The 21545-nt window shown below is 45.9% G+C and overlaps 1 protein-coding gene across 1 annotated transcript in view; it reads right to left on the bottom strand.

Annotated features, from left to right (window-relative positions):
• The window catches only part of TRAP1 (TNF receptor associated protein 1), a 195884-nt gene that overhangs the window by 162573 nt on the left and 11766 nt on the right, over positions 1-21545 (bottom strand). The window contains exons 2-3 of the mRNA XM_078663136.1: positions 20206-20376; positions 19787-19869 (exon numbers count right to left, since the gene is read on the bottom strand). Coding sequence (XP_078519262.1) covers positions 19787-19869; positions 20206-20376 — 254 coding nt within the window. The remainder of the gene's footprint in view (positions 1-19786; positions 19870-20205; positions 20377-21545) is intronic.

Below are 21545 nucleotides of genomic sequence, written 5' to 3'. Positions count from 1 at the left end.
GCTACCTCCGAGACGACTGTGTGTGGTTGAATTTTATGACTTTTAGAGGCCTGTTGGGACTGTTCTTGTTAGCAACAGATAACTTAAGAACAGATTGAAGATAGTCGGGTTGTTGAAAGTATACTGTTTAAGACGTGTTACAAGTCCGTTTTAAAATTTTTCTTGCTTTTTAGGGGAGACAATGAAGGACCTCGTAAATCTGGAAAATATGATAATAATTTCTCATGTAAGATGTCAGCCTCGCTGTCAAAGGAAGGACAGCCTTCATAGGTGTTAACAAGGATACAGGAATATTAGCCGAAATATAATTTCCATATTCATTTTTGGCTGTTACCAAGGACGGGAAAACATGCACGAGGTCGCTAGGCTGAAGAAAGGATTTGAATTTCTCAAGTTCATGGAGTGTAGCTGTAGCTTTAATTGCTCCATGTTCACCATGAGGAGGCATCGACCAATCTCAGTCAATCCACATGCCCAAATTAGCTAATGATGGAAAGAGGCCTCACTGTCAAGAGCATCAAGTCAACTTTGTAAATTATTTGTTTTCCTGGAGTGACCTTAACGAGGTTTGAGGACACAGACATCCTTGATTGAGCAGATCTTTAAGTAGACCGGAGTTTCATTTGCAAGTTGGTGGATGGCCACTCTCTCCTCTTCCATCGGGTATCAGTGGTTCATGTACTATCCCTGGAAGTGCCAGATGTTCCAAATGTTGGAAATGTTTCTCACAATCAAGTTGCTCGTGAGGGAGCCTAAATGTACAGCCAAATTGGTTTGTAGTGTTCACTAGTCTTTTTCTGGAATCTCAAGGGAGTTTGTTGCAAATTTTATCCGAAGTCAGTGAAATTTGTTAATACTGTTAAATTCTTTAAAAAAAATGCTTAACCCTTAAGCAATTTGAGGAACCTGTATTCAAACGTTTGATGCTTTTTCTTTAAGTTTTTAAAACAAAGCTTTTTTTAATTGAGATTTTACATGTAATGAAGTACATTTAACATTAACAATGTTAACTTCAAGCAGATTTCAACGGATGCCTTCCCATTCTCCCCGCATCCCACCCCCTCCTCTGTTCAGTGTAAGGAGCCTTTTAAAACCCAGTTTTTACATTAACCGATTTGACCACCAAATGTTTTAATTATTGTCGCTCTGCGTGAGCAAGGAAGTCGTCCATTACTGCTGACCACACCTCCAAGAGCTTATCATCCCTTCTACAATGTTAGAAATGTATTTCCTCTGCCAAGGATGATTCCATAACATCCTGGCCCCACAGCTCCCCACTCGGGCCGGTCACCACCATCCAGCCCATAGCCACACAACGCTTTCTTGTTTAGGTTAAATGTGTGTGCAAATATTCGAGTGGCTTAAATAGGTTTTAGAAATCTAAATAAGGTGAACCATATCAATCAGACTTCATGTACCTAATTCACTGAAGCTAGTATAGAAAAATGTACACTGCAGAAACAATGTAATCATCTGTAAAGTGTTCCCCGCTTAATCTAGTTGAAACTGTACATTAATTCATAGAGAAAATCCCTTAAACTGCTACAAAATTAAAAAACAAAACCCGTAACAATTGTTTCATGACAGAAGTTTAACTATAGTATGAGAATTGATAAGAAGCAAGAGACACGAGAGGATATTAGCCAAACAGAATTCAGATAAAAGTTAAACAGACCCGTTAGTAAGAAACAGTGGGTGTCCCTATTCAGTTCCTGTGAAAGGGAGTACAAATGCCCTAGCGAGGAAAAGTTTGCGGGATTAGGAAACATAAGGACCCTTTTGGGGACCTAAAAAAAAATGGTGAAAAAGCAAGCAAGATTTGAATTCCAAGGGCCCATGAAAGCTGTATTGATCGAAACGACAAACATTGAACAATTCTTTGAATAATTCAGAAATGATTGCCCTACATTTTACATATCCATCAACTATCATGGCTTTCCTACTGTGACAAATTAGACATCAGTATCTTTTATGAACGTCTAAACTACCATTGAATAATACTTTAACATGTTTTGCTTTGATTTCTAGCAACAAATCACAAACGAGTGAAGGCATTACCATAACAAGAGATTGCACTCAAAAATGCAATGGAAATTAGCAGAATCGGAATATGATGTGCACAGAAAATACTTTTACTAATGGTGTAAGTGGATAGAAGCCAAGACTGATGAGATTTTCTTGGGGTTTGGTGCCACAATGCACTTCTGCAAGCTGAGAGTTTGAGCTGCTTTGTACATGTTAGGGCTCTGCTAGAGGCGATGGGCAGCACCACCTCTGTCCTTGACAGGAATAGACCTCACATTTGCGATGCAGCAATGCAACTCTCTTGCTTACCTCAGGATACTCTATCAGTATAAGTGTCTATGCACTGAGTGACAAACTTAGTGGTTGCAGGATCTAAGAGCCCAAGGACCGGATTCTAATTTGGATTCTGGGAATCACCAAAATCCTTTTAGGACTGGAGGCATTGGTGAATGGTTCTTCCTGTGGTGTTGCCACAGAATATCTGGAGTCGCAGCAGGGCTTTTAACAGCTTGCACAGACCCGCAGGTAGAGAGAAAGGAATTCTGATGAGCCAATGGCATATGGATACAATGCAGCAACCAGACACAATTAAAGGGTAGCTTGTCTCTCTTGGAGCCAACAACACAGCTCTCTTACTCAGGCCATGATGGCAGCTTAACAAGAGGGGTAAGGCTACACAGATTATTTTCACCAGATACACTTCAATGCCTAGTGCAATTTGTTTACATAAAGTTCATGGAACAGGTTACCCACTTTCCAGGGCTCACTACAACGACACAGAAAAAGGAACAGAAAGACAGGTAGAGAGAGTCTGCACCAGATCCCTTTGACAAATCGGAGCCGAAAACAAGTTGCAGAGTTATATCCTAACCATGCAGAAGAATCTGGTGCAAAAATCCGCTACTACTGAGGATGCAATAAGAGCAGTTGAAAGTCAAGTGAAGGGTCTGTCTTTCAAAGTGGTTCAATCAGACCGTGGCTTAGAAGATTCAAATGATAAGTATTTAGACACTGCGCAGTGTCCAGTAAGATCAGGAAGTCCTCTTCCTCATTTCTGAGCAACAACCCCCCACACCCCAACTCTCTCTACCCCCCCAACCCCTTCCCCTCCACCAGAACTACCCCTCCCGCCCCCAACTCTGCCCCCCCACCCCCCCAGACGTGCCAGCGTATCATCATTGCGAGATCACATCCATCCCGACCAATCCAGTCCCGAAGTAGGCCATCAGGAACAATCAACAAACAACTTGTAGTCCTCACCCAGGAAGTAGGGGAACAAGGAAGGGAGCCTAGGTCACCATCTCTCTGGGCAAGTGTTCTGCCGGAGCAGGGCTATGCGCCGGGGTGTCCTCCTCATCTAGGCCCAAAAGTGTGAGGTCCAAGACCAACCCCTCCCATGCCCTGGCCCTCTCCAGAGCCGCGTCATTGTCTGCTCTAAGCGCAGACTGCATACGGAGCTCCCCTTCACACCGGGCCCATTTGAGCAGCTCAGCCTTCCACCTCTCCACCGTGGGGCCCCTGTTCGCCTTCCATTGGGATCAATTTTCTGCCTAGTAACCATGCATTAACTTCCAATCTGGACAAGGTAGCATTCATCTGGTGGCTGTGTAAGATCATGCATAAATGCCTGCCAGTCAATCAAATCTTCTACCAATGTATTGTCTGATTCAGTCATTTTCATGCTGATTTCCTCATATACTGACCATTATGCCACATTTTAGAATTCATTGGGGGTTGCAATGCAAAAAATAATTCGAAAATTCTACATGGTGGAGTGCATGTGTCCAGCTAATGTGCTGCATGTGGCATTCTTGCTATCAATTGTTCCGGGTGCATCTTAAACCCCAAACGCTTGTTCACAGAGGAGTACATTATATAACAAAGTTATTGTGCCTTTCTTCATCATCATGTCTAGAAGCATAGAAAGAGTCTGCAAGTTTCCTCCCCAAGAATCATCTTTGCATAGTCTACTTTACTGCATAAACTAAGAATGTCAGAAGGCACATGCTACACACGCTTCATTAAATGCAATAAACCTTAAATATAAAAGTCTCCCATAGTTATTCCATTTCCTATTTTCTACTTTTAAATAGTCATGACTTCTGAAATTCTAATAAAGTTAGGAATCAAAAATAGAGGATCTGGCAAAATGTACAATACCTTAACTTTTTAGTCGCAGAAGATGTCTCCACTGCAACACAACCATCTGAACTAAACACTGAAACTATCTTTCTATCCTTCTAATGTCAACGAATGTCATGGGCATTTCTGTTCGCATCATACTTCTCTCCAATAATGCAACATTAACACAGTCTTCTTCTGAGAACTCATGAAGCTATATGTATTGTAACTAGGCTGAATGATAATATGACTCCTCAAAACCTCTCCTGGATTTCCAACTCTACTTCTCCAGCTTGCCTAGACAAAGTCAATAAACTGTCCAGATCAATAAACATTTTAGGGGTTAAACGCAGAGAGATAACAGCATCTGAAAGTACCATCATTTTGTTGATTACTATACACTTCCAGCAAGTGACAGCGAAGTGATTTTGAGAAACTATGATTTTTTTTCAAACCGGGACATTGCAAATGTGCCAGTGTGCCTCATCTCTAGCCAGCAATACACAGACATTTCTAAAAGATATTGCCCAAGAGATAAGAACTTTTTAACTTCAGTATTAAAGTTACTTCTCAGCGCACCCAGGGGAAAAGGGACTGATTTGTCTCGGTTTGCTCCAATCCCTGAAATGGCATTAAAACCATCTAATATGGCAACCAGCTTTGTCACAGATTCTAATGAGTTTGGCAGAGACTGTAGAATGCTTCAGTACATAACGATAGCATATTTTCAAGCTCTTATCTCGATACCGTCCTGTATCATACACGATTTCCTCATGCACGCTAATCATTCACTCGTCATTGCGTTCAACAAGAGAGCCAACAGGCAACCCGGTCATCTTCTAATTCACATTCCATAGACACCATATCACTGGTTGTCACAATAATCATAGGTCTCACGTATAACAAGAGACTTGCTTCATTGACAGTGGTCATATACTCGCTGCAGGGATAGAAATGTTTAATAATCTATGGAGGAATGTACCTTTCATAGCAATGGGTGTTCCCTCCTTGACTCCAAGTGAATCCCTCAATGAAGTAATAGTAAAGTTCTGTGAAATTTGCAATATTTAATATTTTCAGGAGGGAACAAAACTGCAACTGATTTGCAAAGCGTGCTTCATCTGTTTCTGCTTTGCACTTTTAGAGAAAATTCGCCACAAATGTCAGATCCTTGGAACAGCTTCTGGAGCATTAAGCCCCCCCACATCAAAGGGACATTACTTTGCAGCACCTTATTACATTGGGGAAACAGAGTGACACAGCAGAAATAGTGGTTTAAACTTGCTTGAGAAGCTAGAGTCACTTTCAAGATGCTAACCCATGCTCACAAGGCCCTCCACGACACCGGACCAGCATACCTGAACAGCCGACTCAAATTCCACGCACCCCAAAGGACCCTACAATCAGCCCAGCTCTCCTACGCCATGGTCCCCCGCACCAGAAAGACCAGATCGGGAGGCCGCTCCTTCTCCTTCCGCGCGGCCAGAGCCTGGAACGACCTTCCGCTCCGCCTCAGATAACATCGCTCCCCATCTTCGCAAGAAACCTCAAAACCTGGCTCTTCGACAGACCCCCTCCTTGATGGACTGGACCCTGCGAACCCCCCACACCACCAACGCCTTGAGACCCTTACGGGTGAGTAGTCGTGCTTAACAAACACCTGATTTGATCTGAGAAGGTGTTGCAGGCATTGTTTGGAAAGAGTGGTGCATGATTTAAATGTAAGAGGGCTTCAAGCATCTGTTAGTCTGCTAGTGAGCTGAATCTTGACTGATTTCTTAGTTTATTGAATGAGTGTGACATTTTTCAGTGTTGTTTGTTGCAAGAGTTTAGATAAGTTTACTGCTAGATATGGCGAGGACAAGATGAAGATCAGATGTCTCTTAATATGTAAAACTATAGAAGATGTGCTTTTATTCCCACTCTATGCCGGCGGTCAAGCTGTTCCAAGATTAACATAACAGAGGTTCTGGAGGACCCTGTCAATCTATGCATTATGTACAGCCTCAGAGTTTATTGTCAGGTACAAGGTACAAATAGCATTGTTGCAAGAAACCCACTTCCTCCGAACAGAAGTCATGCAAATGGGGAAACGACAGCAGGGCCATATATATGCTGCCAAGTACTCTAATTATGCAAGAGGAGTGAAAAGATGGATATCAGCTGGGGTGCTGATTCTAGAACAGACTGTGGAGGCAGAACCCTTGGGCAGATATGTGATTGTAATGGGGGTGCTTGACGGAGTGGAGAACTGCCTTCTGAATATTGACTCCCCGAATAGAGATGATCACCTCTTATTCCCTATTATTATGAGAATAATTGCTCCCTGCATGAATCGGAGAATTATGTGGGCAAAGAAATTTAACTATGTCTTGAACCGGCACTTAAACAAAAATCATCCAGAGATGGGCCATAAACCCCATATGGAAACAACATTGCAGGGTGTCATGACTGACCTATACTTAATAGATAATTGGCAAAATCAACGCCCAGGGGAGAGGGCATATTAATTTCACTCACAAGTACACAGAGGCCACAGCAGACTTGATTATGTGCTTGGATGCGGGGAAGATGATGAAATCTACAATACCTCAGTGCACCTTAATCGTTATCGCTCTGACTACTACCAGCTGCTCCTGACATTGATGCAGAAGTGACTTAGGCCCAAGTTAACTTTATGTCACCTACAAGCAGAGACACTACAGGGATGCCGCTTCCCTGTGCCACATCCGAGAGTACACAGGAACCTTCTTTCAGACTAATCAGGACTCTGCAACTTGCAGAGCCGCAGAGCAGGAAGCCTACAAGGTCGCACTGCAAGGTAAGTGTATAGCTCAAATCCACAGGGTGCGAGGACAACTACAGCAGACACTGACAGACCTAGAGTAGCAATTAACTTAACTGGACACATGAGCAGAACTGTAGACTGACGACCACCGAGCACGCATGGAGGTGCATAGCAGACAGGAGAGGCCTGGAGTAGGTTAGAGAAATTAACACGCACACAGTACAGGCGCTGTCAGGAAGAGAATAAAACTGGGAGACTGTTAGCGTGGCTACTGAACTGGGAAAAGCGACAGATACACATATTAGCCTTACCTAGGAGGGGAGACCACAATATTGTAGGAAGAGATCCGATTGATTAGTACTGTTCAGCATTTTGCAGTCAGGTGGTGATATTGGAGCAATATCTGTCAGAATTGAAGTTGTCGCATCTCACAGCGGGGCAGTGACAGTTCCTAGAACAACTGATCGAAATACCAGAGCTTAAGAAGGCCCTAGCAGACATGACCAGGGTCAGAGCATCCAGAGCAGATGGGTTTCTGGTTGAGCTATAACGAGCACTACCTGCCTCGGTGCTGGAGAAGCTTTTAGACGTCTTTTTAGAGGTGAACAAAAGGGGAGTACACCTGCTGTCTCAGAGAGGCATTAAGGGTCCTCATCCCCAAGGAGGAAAGGGACCTCACTAGACATGACCGTGTAACGGTTGCTCTCGATGTGGAGCACAGACGTCAAAATACTCTGTAAGGTATTGGCCACCAGACTGTTAACTGTGGTGTCCGATTTGAGGCGCCCAGACCAGATGGGGTTTGTCCCGCGCAGGAGCACGGAGTACAACAGCAGACAACAGAACCATATTCTTCATGTGTTGGAGTATGCAGAGGAAGATTATGCACTTGCAGAGTTGGATCTGGATTGTGCGTTCCATACAGTTGGCTGGCAATATATGTGGGAGGCGCTGCGCTCCGTGTCATGGGCTTAGGTCCTGGGTTCATTTAGTGGGTGCATTCTTATACACCGACCTGGTTTCTTGGGTGCGCATGAGAGGCATTGCTAGACCTGGCATCTTTTGGCGTGTTTCCTCTGAGTTTGTGCTTTCTGACCTCCCTGTTTTGGCTCTGTTTTTGCTGCCGTAGTGTTTCTGCGCACTTTTCTCACTGCTGATCAGCGGTAAAGTGCAAGTGCTCCTGTGGTAAATTGTGTTATGGATTGGTGTTTCCATGATTGGATATTTGATTTACTTGTTAGTCCCTAGTAAAGTGCACTGAGTGTAGCAGGGCCTGTGAATCAAATGCTGCTAGTGGGTCTGCAGCACTGATTGCGCCACCCACGTGAGTAGCCTTGAAAAAGGTAACTCAGACCCACCATTGTGGAGCCTGCGTGAAGTTTGTAACTGCCATGTCGACTTGGCCAGTGCACAAACTTGCCAGTCCCTCACCCTTCCTTTTCGTACATGTCAGCCACCCCTAGGGTAGGCCCATGGTACCCCTGTGGGTCGGGTGCAGAGTATGTGAAAGGTAGGACATGCGCTGGTGTGTGTGGCATGTCCTGATAGTGAATTACAGCCAATTTTGTTTCTCGCTATTGCAAGGCTACTTGTTCCCCATAGGAAAGAATGGGGAGTTTGTTTATAACATCTTATAAACATAACTGGCCCGGGGAATTAGGTAGGAAAATAAAGTTTAGTATGCCTGAACTCAGAATCTGAAGATGCATCTTTTAATGCAGGTAATTTTTACATTCTGTGTTTGAAAATAACACTTTTAGAAAGTAGGTACTTTCTTGCTCAGTCAGCCTGTGTAGCTCTGCTGGAATGTGGCTTGCCTGTCTGGGTTTTGGATGACAGAAGGGCGGGGAGCAGGAGTGGCTCCAGATAGTCTGGGTAGGTCAGGAAAGGGCTGAATAGACCTGGGCTGCAATTGGGGAAGAGGGGGGAGATTTCCTTGCACCTCAAAGGGCCTCTGACCATGCCGTCTCCACCTCATGCCAGGAAGTCACACCAGAGAAGGCAAAACTGGTTCTGGTTGGGCACAGACACTCTCTGCCTAAGAGATCAAAGGATTTTGGGATATTATTATTGGGGCCCAGACCCCTGAATGTCAGAATTCTTTTTGACCAAGAAGACTGCCAAGAAGAAGAGCTGGAGAAGCTGTGAGGAGGAACTACCACATTGCTGTGTGCTTTGCTGTGTTGGCCTGCAGTGGTTGCTTCTGTCTTGGGCAGTGAAAGGACTGGACTGAACATTCTGCAATCTACTTTTGTGAGTTACTCCAAGGGCTTGAGGTAGAGCTTTCCCCCTGTTTAAGAAGTCTCAGGAACAGCAAAGACCTCAAGCTCTTCTGCCCTCGGCACTAGGGACTGTGGGTTTTGTGCTGCCACAGATGAAAAAGCAACCTAACGCCCTCTATGACGCAGCTGCCGGTTCCGTGTCCTGAAGGAACTGCTGCAACACCGCAGCACGACCCTGGTCTCACCGACGATGCTGCCACAGAGCCGCTGCTCCCACCGCAATCTGTGAACTCCGCACCGCCTCGCTTCACGACGACACCTTAGTAGCCTCGATGACGACGCTCCACGCCGAAATAGACGCCGCTGCTCACACCATGGTTCGAGGACACCGCTCGTAAAGTTACACAATGCACTGCTTTCATCCCATACCGCAGCCTTGACCTACTGACTCCGGCGCCATCATCTCCAGTTCGTCAGCCGCTGACAACGCTTTAGCAACGACGACGCCTCTGCTTGCACCGCGACATGCCAGCACCGCGACGAGTACCGCATTCACTTCGCACTGCGACCCTGGTCTCACCGACGACGCCATCTGACGCTGCCACCAAGGTGATGCTCGCACTGTGACCTGAGGGCACTGATGCACTTCGCACCACAGCACCCGACTGCCGATGCCAGCGCTCCTGACTTTAACAGAGAGGAGTTCGATCTGCAACTCGTGTGACTGCAGGGGCCCCGACGACTCCTGAACCGACCCCCGGAATTGACGCCTGCGGACGCTGTACTTTCGGAAGCTCAACAAGAGGTCGCCGACACCCTGTATTTTTAAAAGGTACTATTTGCGGGTCTTTCCGACACCATAGCTTGCCCGCGAAGCCGCGGTCAGCCAGAACTGTTTGGATTGGTTTGCTCACGACGCTGTGATAGCCCCGGACGGAGCTATCGACATCAAGGTACTGTTTTTCCAGCATATTTTGATAACTGAAGATTTTTAAGTACTGTATTGTGGATTTTCATAGTTGTTGGTCGTGTCTTAAGTATATAAAAATATTGGATATTTTTCTGAACTGGTGTGGTGTCCTTTGTAGTGCTTACACTGTATTACTGTTGGTTATGTGCAAATGCCTTACACACTGCCTCCAAGATAAGCCTGACTGCTCGTGCCAAGCTACCAAGGGGGTGAGCAGGGGTTATTGTAGGAGTTTAACTCCCTTATCCTGACTAGAGTGGTGGTTTCTGCTTGGCTTTGGCACATGCCCTAGCCTACCAAAAATCCCACTTCTAACAGGCATGGTGTCAGATCCCTGGAAATTGGGCCGAGGCACTAGACAAGGATGCCCTCTGTCCCAAGTGCTTTTTGCGCTTGCAGTGTAATCGTTGGCCTGCAAGCTGAGATCCAGGTTGGGGCCCTGAGGTATGCGCCTAACGGACACAACTCATGCTGTGTCAATCTATGCAGATGATATGATGGTGTACTCTTGGGGGGGGGGGGGTGCCAAGTAGGTTGACCCTTCTGATGCTGGACAAACAAGAAACTTTTGCACAGATGTCAGGCATGTGCGTTAACAGAGCTAAATCTAAGCTTACACTGAGAGACGGATAAACTCCATTACCTAGGGATTTGGGATACAAAAGGAGCTGTGGTGCACTAGGACCCTAATGTGGGAAAACTACTGGAAAGACTACGGCACTTGGTCAAGTGGTGGACGATGCTATGGCTCTCTATAATGGGAGGGTGGCTCTGGACAGAATGGTGTTCCTTTCATGCTGCCTGTATGTCCTGTAAAATGTGATGATTCCCATCCAGAAAACCGCCTTTACGCAGCTAAATCAGCTACGGTGTAACGTGGTGTGGGCGGGAAAGTGCAACTGGGTAAAACTGAACATTCTGAAACTCTAGTGGTTGGAGGGGGGGCTGGGACTGTCAACCTGCTTTTGTATTATGCAGCCACTCAGTTTCAGCATGCGGTCCACTCGTTTGATGATGATCCAAAGTGGGAAACGCCACTATTAGCACAATCTCAGTGTCCATACAACCTGCCAGAAGCTTTTATGATAGAAAAAGGTATCTCCAAAGACACACTGTATCTCGTTCGTTTAATTGCAAATGTCTGGGACGGGGTAGTCAGCATAATACTCAGAAACCCCCTTTTGAAATGACACTCCTCTGTGGACACTGCACCTTTTGCAGCGCTGCAAAAGGACATATGCTGTGCTAGATGGCGAGTAGGCGGGTGTCACATAGTGGGCGACGTCTCAACAACATAATCATTTCATTTGCGCAGGAAATGTTTGGATTGGGGCCAGTTCCTGCAATATGCATGGGTGGTGCACACAGATCTGGAGAGTGGCCTACTGCCCTCTCACGAAGATGGCACTTAGAAAGGCCCAGAAAGGCTACTACGCTTCTATAAATATAGCCAAAAGTCAGTACTATGCTGAACGCATAGCAGAGTCTCGCAACAACGCCAAGGAAATTTTTCCATTGTGCAAAAGGTTATGACCCCGAAGGCTGAGGAGATACCATTACCTTCATTAGCTATCTGGTGCGAGAAACTTTCTAGTTTCTTCATTAATAAAATCCAGACAATTCAAGCCAGTTTTGATCCTGTTCTGGATCCATCTATTTCACTGAACATGGCCAGTCCTGGCTATGATTTTTTTAATACATCCTTTTCTTTGTCTGAGTTTTCTGTTGTTGCTCTCGAAGACTCTTTGACTATTTTGAAAACTTTGAAGTCAGGTTCACCTACCGACCCTTGCCATGCCTGCCTGTTGGCGGCTGAAGCTGATGTTAATTCACTTATTAACTTATACCTTAAATCTGCTACAGTTCCACCCGGATGGAAGCAGGCCAAACTCCTCCCCCTGCTTAAAAGACCCTCTCCTGACCCCGTTAACTACCGCCCCACCCCTTCTCCTTCCAGCGGTTGCCAAGGTATGTGAAAAGGCGGTCTTTAGGCAGCTGGCCAATTTTGTAAAGAACTCAGGATCATTACGTCCCGCTCAATCAGGGTTTAGAGCTACTTCTAGCACGAAAACGGCACTTGTGGAAATAGCAGAAGTCATTAGAGAAAGCTTGGACGTGGGCGGGAGAGCAGCTCTAATTTTATTGGACCTCTCTGCCGCCTTCGACACGGTGCCTCGCCCCCTGCTATTAGCGCGCCTTGCAAACATTAGTGTCATCTGCCCTGAATGGGACTGGATTAAGTCATTTTTGGCCGATAGATCACAGCAAGTGTGGTTACCTCCTTTTTCGTCAAACCCACAAAACGTAACCACTGGTGTTCCTCAAGGCTCTACCCTGAGTCCCCTCCTTTTTAGGTCGAGAACTGCGTCGCACTGCGTAGCAGTGTGGTCGGAGCTCTGAGATGTAATGTTTCTTAGTTAGGGGGCTTGAACCCGCCCCTCTTCTCCATTGGCTGGCCTCGTAAATGCTGTCCAGCCATTGGAGAGGGGCGTCACTCCATTTAAGCCCCGTCTTTTTCGGATTCGGGGGCGTGTTTTTTGCGTTCTCTCACCGTGACGTCATCCGTCACTCAACAAAAAACACGCCCCCCAGTCTGAAAAGGACGGGGCTTAAATCAAATGGCGGGCGCTACAAAGGGGCAGCGTGCATATCTCTGTGCACAGCCTGGACTCTCTGCCAAAATTCGCCTGTCCGTGTGATCCTGGGTACCGGTGTGCGATCGGCACACAGTGAGGCTTTGGAGGACTGCCGCTCCCTTTAACTGCTGCTCCGGCGCTCGAGAGTGCGACTCCGTGCACTGCCCGAGGCCGTCATCAAGAAGAGGCCTGAATCACCGCCGCGGGCCCTGTGCCACTGTGGGAAGACGTGCGAGTAATTTTTCATCCCGTGTTGTCCCCCAGAAAGATCACCGCTACAAAGTGCGTGGACGAGGCGGAATTCCAGGAAGAGAGGAGACCCACAGACGTCACCACTGGTCTGCGCTGAGATTGGCCCCAGCTGCCCGGAGTTCCCTTCGCGTCATCGAAGGGCCGCGCTGTGATTGGTCCCAGCGCCCGTGAAACCCGCAGCGTCATCTGCGACCCACAGCTTGCAGTCTGACAGTTTTAACTTTCCATCTCGATTTTTTTATTTTCGATTTTTTTTGTTTTGTTACTTTTACTATAAAAACATCGACCCCTGCAGATAGGTTGCTGTTTCTTACTCCCTTTGTGGCTCCATCGTGGTTTTCCTTTCGTCTTTGTGGACGGAGTGCTGATCTGCAGGCAAGTGGCAGGGAAAAGTTGGGTTCGACTTGGATCCTATCTGTTAGAGCGAGGCCTTACATTACAATTGCCGGAGTGCAGTGGGTCATGCAGTGTGATGCGCTGCAATACATCTGCAAGAAGTTGTTGATCGCCAGGATCTACCTCCACATTTTTCTCCATAAATATCCTAATGGTCTTACTGAGGGTGTGCCGTTCTCGGTCTAAATGGTGGCAGGCGCGCAGACATCAGTGTTGGCCGCGAGAGGGGAATTCAGAGACCAGCATACCTCGCTGCATCTTCTGCCAGGAGGAGGCCAGGCAGCACTCACTGGCCCTGCAGCCCTCTAAGGGCAGAATCACAACAGCAGCGTGGTACGCGCACAAATTTGCCCGGGCCCATGGGCTTGGGCTCCCATCATGGCCCAGAAAACGTTCATCGCCTATCTGGTTGCCAGCTGAAGAAATATTGGTAAGCGAAAAGCTATTGATAATTCAGTGAGTGGTATTCCCAATGGGGGGGGGGGGGGGGGGGAGGAGGAGACAGCTGGCGCAATTACCAATTATTTGACTACTGCCATGTCTGTCATAGATTAATTCGGTGGAGGAGAGGCTGGGGGCTACTAGAAGATCTCTGACAATGCTAATATCGAATGAGCATATTGTTCTTCAACCAAGCTCAGACACAGCCAAGATTACTGGAACTGATGAGGGGAAAAGGGGGAGTGTGGTGACCCATTAAACTGTTGTGGGCACTCGGAGGAACTAGACATTGTCCCTGTGCCGCAGGAGCAGCAGCCTCATACTGACACGAATACAAACATTGATGTCATAGAAGCTGCGGATAACAGTCTCCCCGCCGAATAAAAAGAAGGGCAACAGGCGCTCAGAGCGAGCCCAACCAAAAGAACACGCTCCAGGAAAGTAATAAACCTTGGAGTGGGGGCGAGTCCTCTACAATTAATGATAAAACACATGAGAAGGCGGGGGTTAGGGGCAATATAAATATATCTGTCAATGGAGGGTATCTTGGACAGATAGAAAGTGCCCTCGCAAAACTGATGGCCCCAATGACATCAGCGTTCCAGAGTATTGATCAATCATTAAAAGAACTGCTGGGGCAGGTGAGTCAAAAGCACAAGACGCCCGGTTTGCCCGTGGAGATGGGGCCTCAATTTCGCCCCCCAGACTGCTAATCTAAATTCAATTCCCGTGAGGAGAAAAAATGACGAGGAAGGCTGTAAGCAGGGCAACATTCCGGATGTTTCATCACAGGCTTCAGTGGATGGTCTTTCTCAACATCACAGTAACCCTTCTCTGCTGGTCATGGTTAACACTGTTCCAATTGACATGGATGGTAAACTACATACCCTGCACTTCCCCTCGGAATGTAGCCCATAGGTTGCAGTTTTGAATAAAGTACCGGCTTTGAGCCCATGCCAAACTGAAATGACCCTGAAGCTGAAGAACAAGTCAAGCCATTGGTTTAGCTCTGCACTTAGAAATACTGAAGAAAATACCCTAGCTAGAGCAATTAAAGGAGTGTGCAGAGTTCATTGGGTGAGGAAAAGCCCCAAGATGGAAAGTGGCGATTGGGTTGGAACAAACCTCTCGGACCCAAAACTGGTGGAGTTTTTTTTACACAAACTTGGTGGTTTGCAGGGACTCCCGCTAAGAATGTATCTGGTCCCATTACCTTAATATAAGCCAAGGTGGATTGACCTGGTTACTTACTCAACTAAAAACTCGGAAATCAATAGCATCTTTTCCGTGCCCACTAAAAAGCACTTTGCTGCTCTCGAAGATTTCAACTGACTAGTTGGGTCGGTTGTCATCGGTACGAGTGCTTCCCCTATGGAAAGTGACTAAGGAAGAAATCCTACGCTATACTGTTATTTGTGAGAGACTTTCTTCTCGCCTTACTACAGGAGACTCATTGCGGAGACACTCCACAGCCTACATGCCCTGAAGAGAGAAGATCAGTCCCAGAGACTGATTGTGAGCGAATTTGGACTAATCCCCTAATCATTTCAGTCGAAATTGCTCTCACTTGCTCAGCAGACTCAGGATAAAATGTACCTGATAATGTTACACTTTCTTTAGATGTTATGTTGTGGATTTATAGAGCGCGACAGCTGCCCCAGCGAAGAGGCGTCCCGGCGCTAGAAGGTAGAGAGATGACCACACACACATGAGCAACAGGAAGGCCTATGGAAAGGCAAAAGGGCCCCCGTTGTCTCAAAAGTGAGGGAGCAACTGGTATATGTCCTGCCTCTTCTGGAATATTGCGGGACTGAGTAGTAAATTGAATGATAGCAACTGGGTGCGTTTAATATCTAATCTGTATTCCGTATTTCTCCTCTGATTTAGGCATCTCTTTATTCTGTCTTACTCCTCTCATGCATCTCTATTCTGTCTTATTCCTATAATGCATCTCAATTCTTTCTTACTACTCATGCATGCTCTTTATTCTGTTTGTCCTCTCGTGCATCTTTAAATTCTCATGCATATCATTATTCTTTATCTTATCATGCACCTCACTGGTCTGGGTTTTACTCCTCTCATGCACTTCTCTAGTCCTCATCTTACTGTCTTCATGCAGCTCTCTGGTCTGTCTTACTCCTCTCTTGGATCTCTCTAGCATCTCCAGCATGTCTTACTCCTCTCATCCACCTCTTGTCTCTTACTCCTTTCATCCACCTCTGTAGTTTGCATCTTATTTCTCTCATCTATCTCTGTAGTCTCTTACTCCTTTCATACATTTCTCTAGTCTTTGTCTTACTCCTCTCATGTACCTCTGTAGTCCATGCCTTGCTCTTCTCATACACATCGTTAATCCAAGTCTTACTCCTTCCATGAAGCTCTCTAGTCTGCTTCTTACTCCTGGTGTGCCCACTGCCTTTGTCTTACTCCTTCCATGAAGCTCTCTAGTCAGTGCTTGCGGGGGCGGTGTGGACACTTGGGGGTAGGGGCACAGTATGGTGCCACCAGCGTGGGTCCCGTGGGGCGCTGTACGGGGGCAGGGTGGTACCAGAACGCTCTAAGTGTGTCGTAATAGTGGAGGGGTGGGGCTGCCAGGCTCCACCCGGGGATCGGTGCCAACCCGGAGCACCTGACTCCCTCTCAAAGGCACCATGCCCACCAGGACGTCGTGCCGACAATCCTGACGTTTAGGGCCTCTGACTCCACTGGCTCTTGGGCTCGCTGCTGTGTGGTGCAGGATATGCAGGGCAGTCTCACCTCTTCCCGTGCTGGCTGTTTCCGCCTTCCATAAAGTAGCGGATTTGCATTTTTATTCCATAATATTCAGTGGCAAGCGCCTGTGGCCGATTTGCGTTTTTCACTCCTTGTTTAGTTTCAGCGCGCGCTACTGGTATTTATTAATGCTAATATGTGTTAATATGTGTTAATCCCGGATTTTCTGTGCCTCTGTACCCTGCTTGTCATCCCGGTTTTTCTGTGCCTCTGTTCCCTGCTTGTCATCCCAGTTTTTCTCTGCCTCTGTGTGCGTGGCTCTGTCTGTGTGTGTGTGTGTGTGTGTGTGCGCGTGGCTCTGTCTGTGTGTGTGTGTGTGTGTGTGTGTGCGTGGCTCTGTCTGTGTGTGTGTGTGGCTCTGTCTGTGTGTGTGTGCGTGGCTCTGTCTGTGTGCGTGGCTCTGTCTGTGTGTGTGTGTGTGCATGGCTCTGTGTGTGTGTGCGTGGCTCTGTCTATGTGTGTGTGTGTGCGTGGCTCTGCCTGTGTGTGTGTGCACGGCTCTGTCTGTGTGTGTGTCTCTGTGTACGCGAATACTCTCTACTACTCTCTAATGCTCACCGATTGCCATTGTAAATGACAATACCATTTATTTATGTTTTAAAAAAAAAATGTCATGAGCAATGCCAATAGCTCTACCTTTAATAATGCCGAGACCATTGCATTGTAAATGCTTGTTAATGTATATGTCACCCCTTTGGTATATCTGGCAGAGGAGCTGGGAGCAAAATTCATCACATATGCAGATGACACCCAGCTCCTCTTTACTTGGAAGGACTCAGATACTTCCCCCAACGAAAGCCAAAAACTGTTTGTCGGCCGTCTTCAAATGGCTCGCAGCCGCCCAGCTAAAATGCAATGAAGACAAGTCCGAAATCCTTTTATTCTGAGCTTTTCCTCCACAGTTCAGGGAAGCACTTTGGCCGCCAGAATATCCACTCCCCAGCACCTCGGGACAGGCAGTAAAGAATCTGGGAATCTGGTTCGAGGAAAACCTCTGGTTCACCACACATGTAAAAAAAAAAAACTTGCCGGCCAATGTTTTGGTGCATTGAAGTCTCTCAAAAAGTTTCTTCCTTTATTACCCAGGTCCGCTAGAGAGATGGGCATGTGTGCTTTGATTCTCAGCCGCCTTGACTATGCCAATGCATTTTATATTGGCCTTACCAGCTTAAGAAACTCCAGGTCATCCAGTATGCTGCGGCACGAGCTTTGATGGGTATCCTGGGCCGATCCAGTGTAAAACATCATCTGTGGGATTTGCACTGGCTTCCATGGCCCAAAGAGTTAAATTCAAGGCCCTCACGCTGGTCCATTCAGCTCTCTATGGTCGAGGGCCGCTTTATCTAAGGAAGCGGTTTAGTTTTTATATTCCACGAAGACATCTGCGCTCTAACTCACAGTGCCTAGCTTCGATTCCTCGCTTTCGGCGGACGAGGATTGGAGGGAGCTCTCTATCCTTCAAAGCGGCTGAAGCCTGGAATTCTCTCCCCTTAGAACTACGACCCTTCCATGTTCAAGCAAAGACTAGAAACCCTGCTCTTTGCCTAAGGACGTTCTTTCCCAGCCCCATTCTGTTTCTTTCTAACTGGTTCTCACACCAGGACACTCATGAGTAGCCGTGCGCGTAATACATTTTTGTAACATAACATAACATGGCCCAGGAAATCTGGACGTTGTTCCTGCATAAGCATCAGGAACACCTAGTTATGAAACAACTCCTGGATGCAGGCATTTAATAACGCATGTGCATATAGCACTGGTGACTGGCATAGGGGGCATGACTGACCGGCAAGTGACCAGAGGAGCGAAGAAAGCCTGGAGGAACTGACATTATCAGAGTGGAAAAGAGTATGTGCTCAAGTAAAGCAGGAGTCCTCAAACACCTGCCTTAAAATGATTCAATTTTACAAAACATACATGATGTCCCGCAAACTGTCAAAAATGTACCCCACTAATCTGGCTAGGTGTGTCAGATGTGGCAAGGGCAGAGCTCACTTTATACATATGACATGGGTATGCCCAAGACTAAAGGAATATTATGAGACGGTGATGGTAGTGCTGACGAATATGGTGGGGGTGGGAGATGAAGGACTCTGTCAGGCTATGGATGTTGGGGGTGCAACCTCAGCTGAAACGTGTCAAAATGCAGTCCAGATTGCTGGCCCTGGGTATGGTGCTAGCAAGAAGGTGGACCGCAGTACAATGGATGACACCTAAGGCTACATACTTTAAAACTTGGCAGGAAAATTGATTAGAATGGGTCATAGCCCATGGGCAACATATCAAACTCACCTGCAGGGATGAAAAAGTGTGAGAGGTGTTGGACTTGATCACTAAAATCATGGGCCCACCCGGAGCCAGATGACCTTGAAACGAGACACATGTAATGGGTTCCTAAGGATTACCGAAAAGGACTGCTGGGAGGTAGTAGATCAGAGTAGGGACACCAAAAATGCAAGAAGAACTACAGAGAATGTTTATTTAATGCTTTAAGGATGTGGGAGGTGTGGTTCACGCAAAATTATTACGAGATTTATGTGTGTTGGAAAAATGCACTAAAAACAAGTTTTAAAAATAACGTTTTATAACAGTGATGATTGACCGTTTATTGTATGTTATGCAAAAACTAATAAAGATATAAATAAAAACTGTATTGTTGACAAGTTGTTGAACACAAGCCATTCTCCTTTTTTGGAAGAAAGCCTTACTACTTATCCAAGCTACTGAGGATTCCTTACAGAAACAAGTATCACTATGCAAATCAGATTGTGTGACCTTGTGGGAATTCACTTGTCACCTTACATGAACACAATAGCTTCTCTAATTCGATGATTCTCTACACTATTCATGCAACACACTACCCTTATAGAACAAGGTATTTTCCATAATTACTCTGACAACAGTTGGTAAAAGCACTGAAAGACTAAGGAAAAAAGCCTACAATGTTAAGCATGTCAATCGTTCCCCCTGTACTCTCATGCGGCTGCGCAATTCCGCCGCCCCCCTCCCAACTTAAATTTTACATTAATTATAGAGCTCATCTTTGCATATGCTTGAATGCTACGATAGCAGGAGAGAGATACAGGACAAGGAGTACACCTTTCATTAATGGCAACAGCTCTAGAGCAGCAAATGTGTCATGCACAAGACAACAATGACGTACCTCTTTCTCAGAGTATAATGAACGTGCCACTATGTCCAGAAGCTTCCGTGTCTCTGCTTGGAACTCATGCTTGGAACAAGAACCTAGCAAAAATAATCCAAGGTTATTCCTCTTCTGCATAAATTTTCCTCTCTGTGAGAATGAAGTTTGTCTCAGCCGACCAACATGACCATATGACTTAATTCATAGCTCCATGCCTGTTTTGCAAATTGACTGTCCACAAAATAAAACATAATTCTACCCATCTCTTAGCAGTTACTTATTACCTGTATTGCACTCGAGTTGTTTGTGATCCCTGGCATGAATAAATTGGTGTATACTAGTGTTCTATTCAAAGAGCGAAAGTGTTTTGTTTATGCAAATACGATGAGGTGACAACTTTTACAAAATAGCTTTGTCTTACTGCCATGGTATCTTACCTTGCACAGATTCAGAGTCACTGATAAGAGTGTGCAGGGGCTCTTCTTCTTTGCTCTCAGCAGTCTGAGTGCTGTAAGATTGTTGTGACTGTGTTCCTAGAGCAGCAAGGCCACCATTTCTGATGCCAGAAAACTGGAGTCCCAGTGTTCGAGGATGGTGTTTTAATCCTCCTATATCAAGTAAAAAACAAAATGGAAAAATAAAATAAAAGTACTCTTAAAGACGTATTTTAGAGCAGTTGATATAGGCTTCCGTTAGCAACAAGATATTGAAGCAACCGCAACCTGTATGAGTAATTTTCATAATAAGTCTTTCTTTTTGTGGTTAAAGAGATGATCATCAACTTCTAATCAATGTTTACTGGGAATACTCACAAGGGCCAAGGGGGATAAATACCTACATAGGTTTGACTTGGCATTTGTATTGTTTAAACGTTCAATCGATATGCCCTGGAAATCACCAGCCTACCCCAAAAAGCTATGCTGGCTCTGTGAACTACTTAAATGGGCCCATGTTGTTGCCTTTTAGAATGGTGCCACTCATGGTGAGTTCAGATGAAGGAATGAGACAACATGTAAAAAGTAGATTTTATAAGATGCCCTTGACAGAGAACCACAAATCGAAAGACAACAAAGACGAAGAATTATTCCAATCTGTTTTTCTTTCCAGAAATTGGATTTGACACCCAAATTCTCATTTCTTATCGTAAAGAAATGTTGATTTGTAGAGGAGAAGCTTAATAGCGACGTTATTAGAGGTCAACAGAAAAGCCTTACATACTACAAGACAGTGCAGTTTAGTTATGCAAAGCAAAATTTAAAAAAGAGGCTGGAGATTGTGTAATACTGGCTCCTACGATGACATGACAAGTGGTGGTGTGTTGGAAAATGTAGTTGAGCAAATAAATGCTTTAGGGTTTTGTTTCTATTATGTTTACGTTGCTTAAGAAACTGACCACTATTCTCTGGTCTGTACCACTAATAACAAGCATTGGCATAGCCAATAGGTCTCGCCTTTGGGACCTTATAAGTATTTAGTTATCCAGCACAATATCCTTGGTGCAACAACATCAAGTGTTGCATGGCTAAACACTAATAAGGCCCCAAAGGCGAGACCTATTAGCTACGCCAATGCTTGTTTTGAGTGAGTGGCTCGTGCAGGTATGCCACTGTGAGGTAGAGATGCTGCGAGTGCTTTTACAGGAGCCTCTGTGACATTGCGCCTCTTCAAAATGTATCTTGGGTCTGGTGTATTACTTCTAGCCCCAATTCCCGTCTTCTCGCACCCAATGCATCCTTAAATGTCCTATGTACAGCCGGGGTTGACACTCCTATTACCC

The sequence above is a fragment of the Lissotriton helveticus genome, chromosome 10 (genome assembly GCF_964261635.1).
Source record: "Lissotriton helveticus chromosome 10, aLisHel1.1, whole genome shotgun sequence".
Classification (NCBI taxonomy): domain Eukaryota; kingdom Metazoa; phylum Chordata; class Amphibia; order Caudata; family Salamandridae; genus Lissotriton; species Lissotriton helveticus.
Note: the sequence above shows the minus strand (reverse complement) of the source record. Positions and strands in the feature narration are given on the sequence as shown.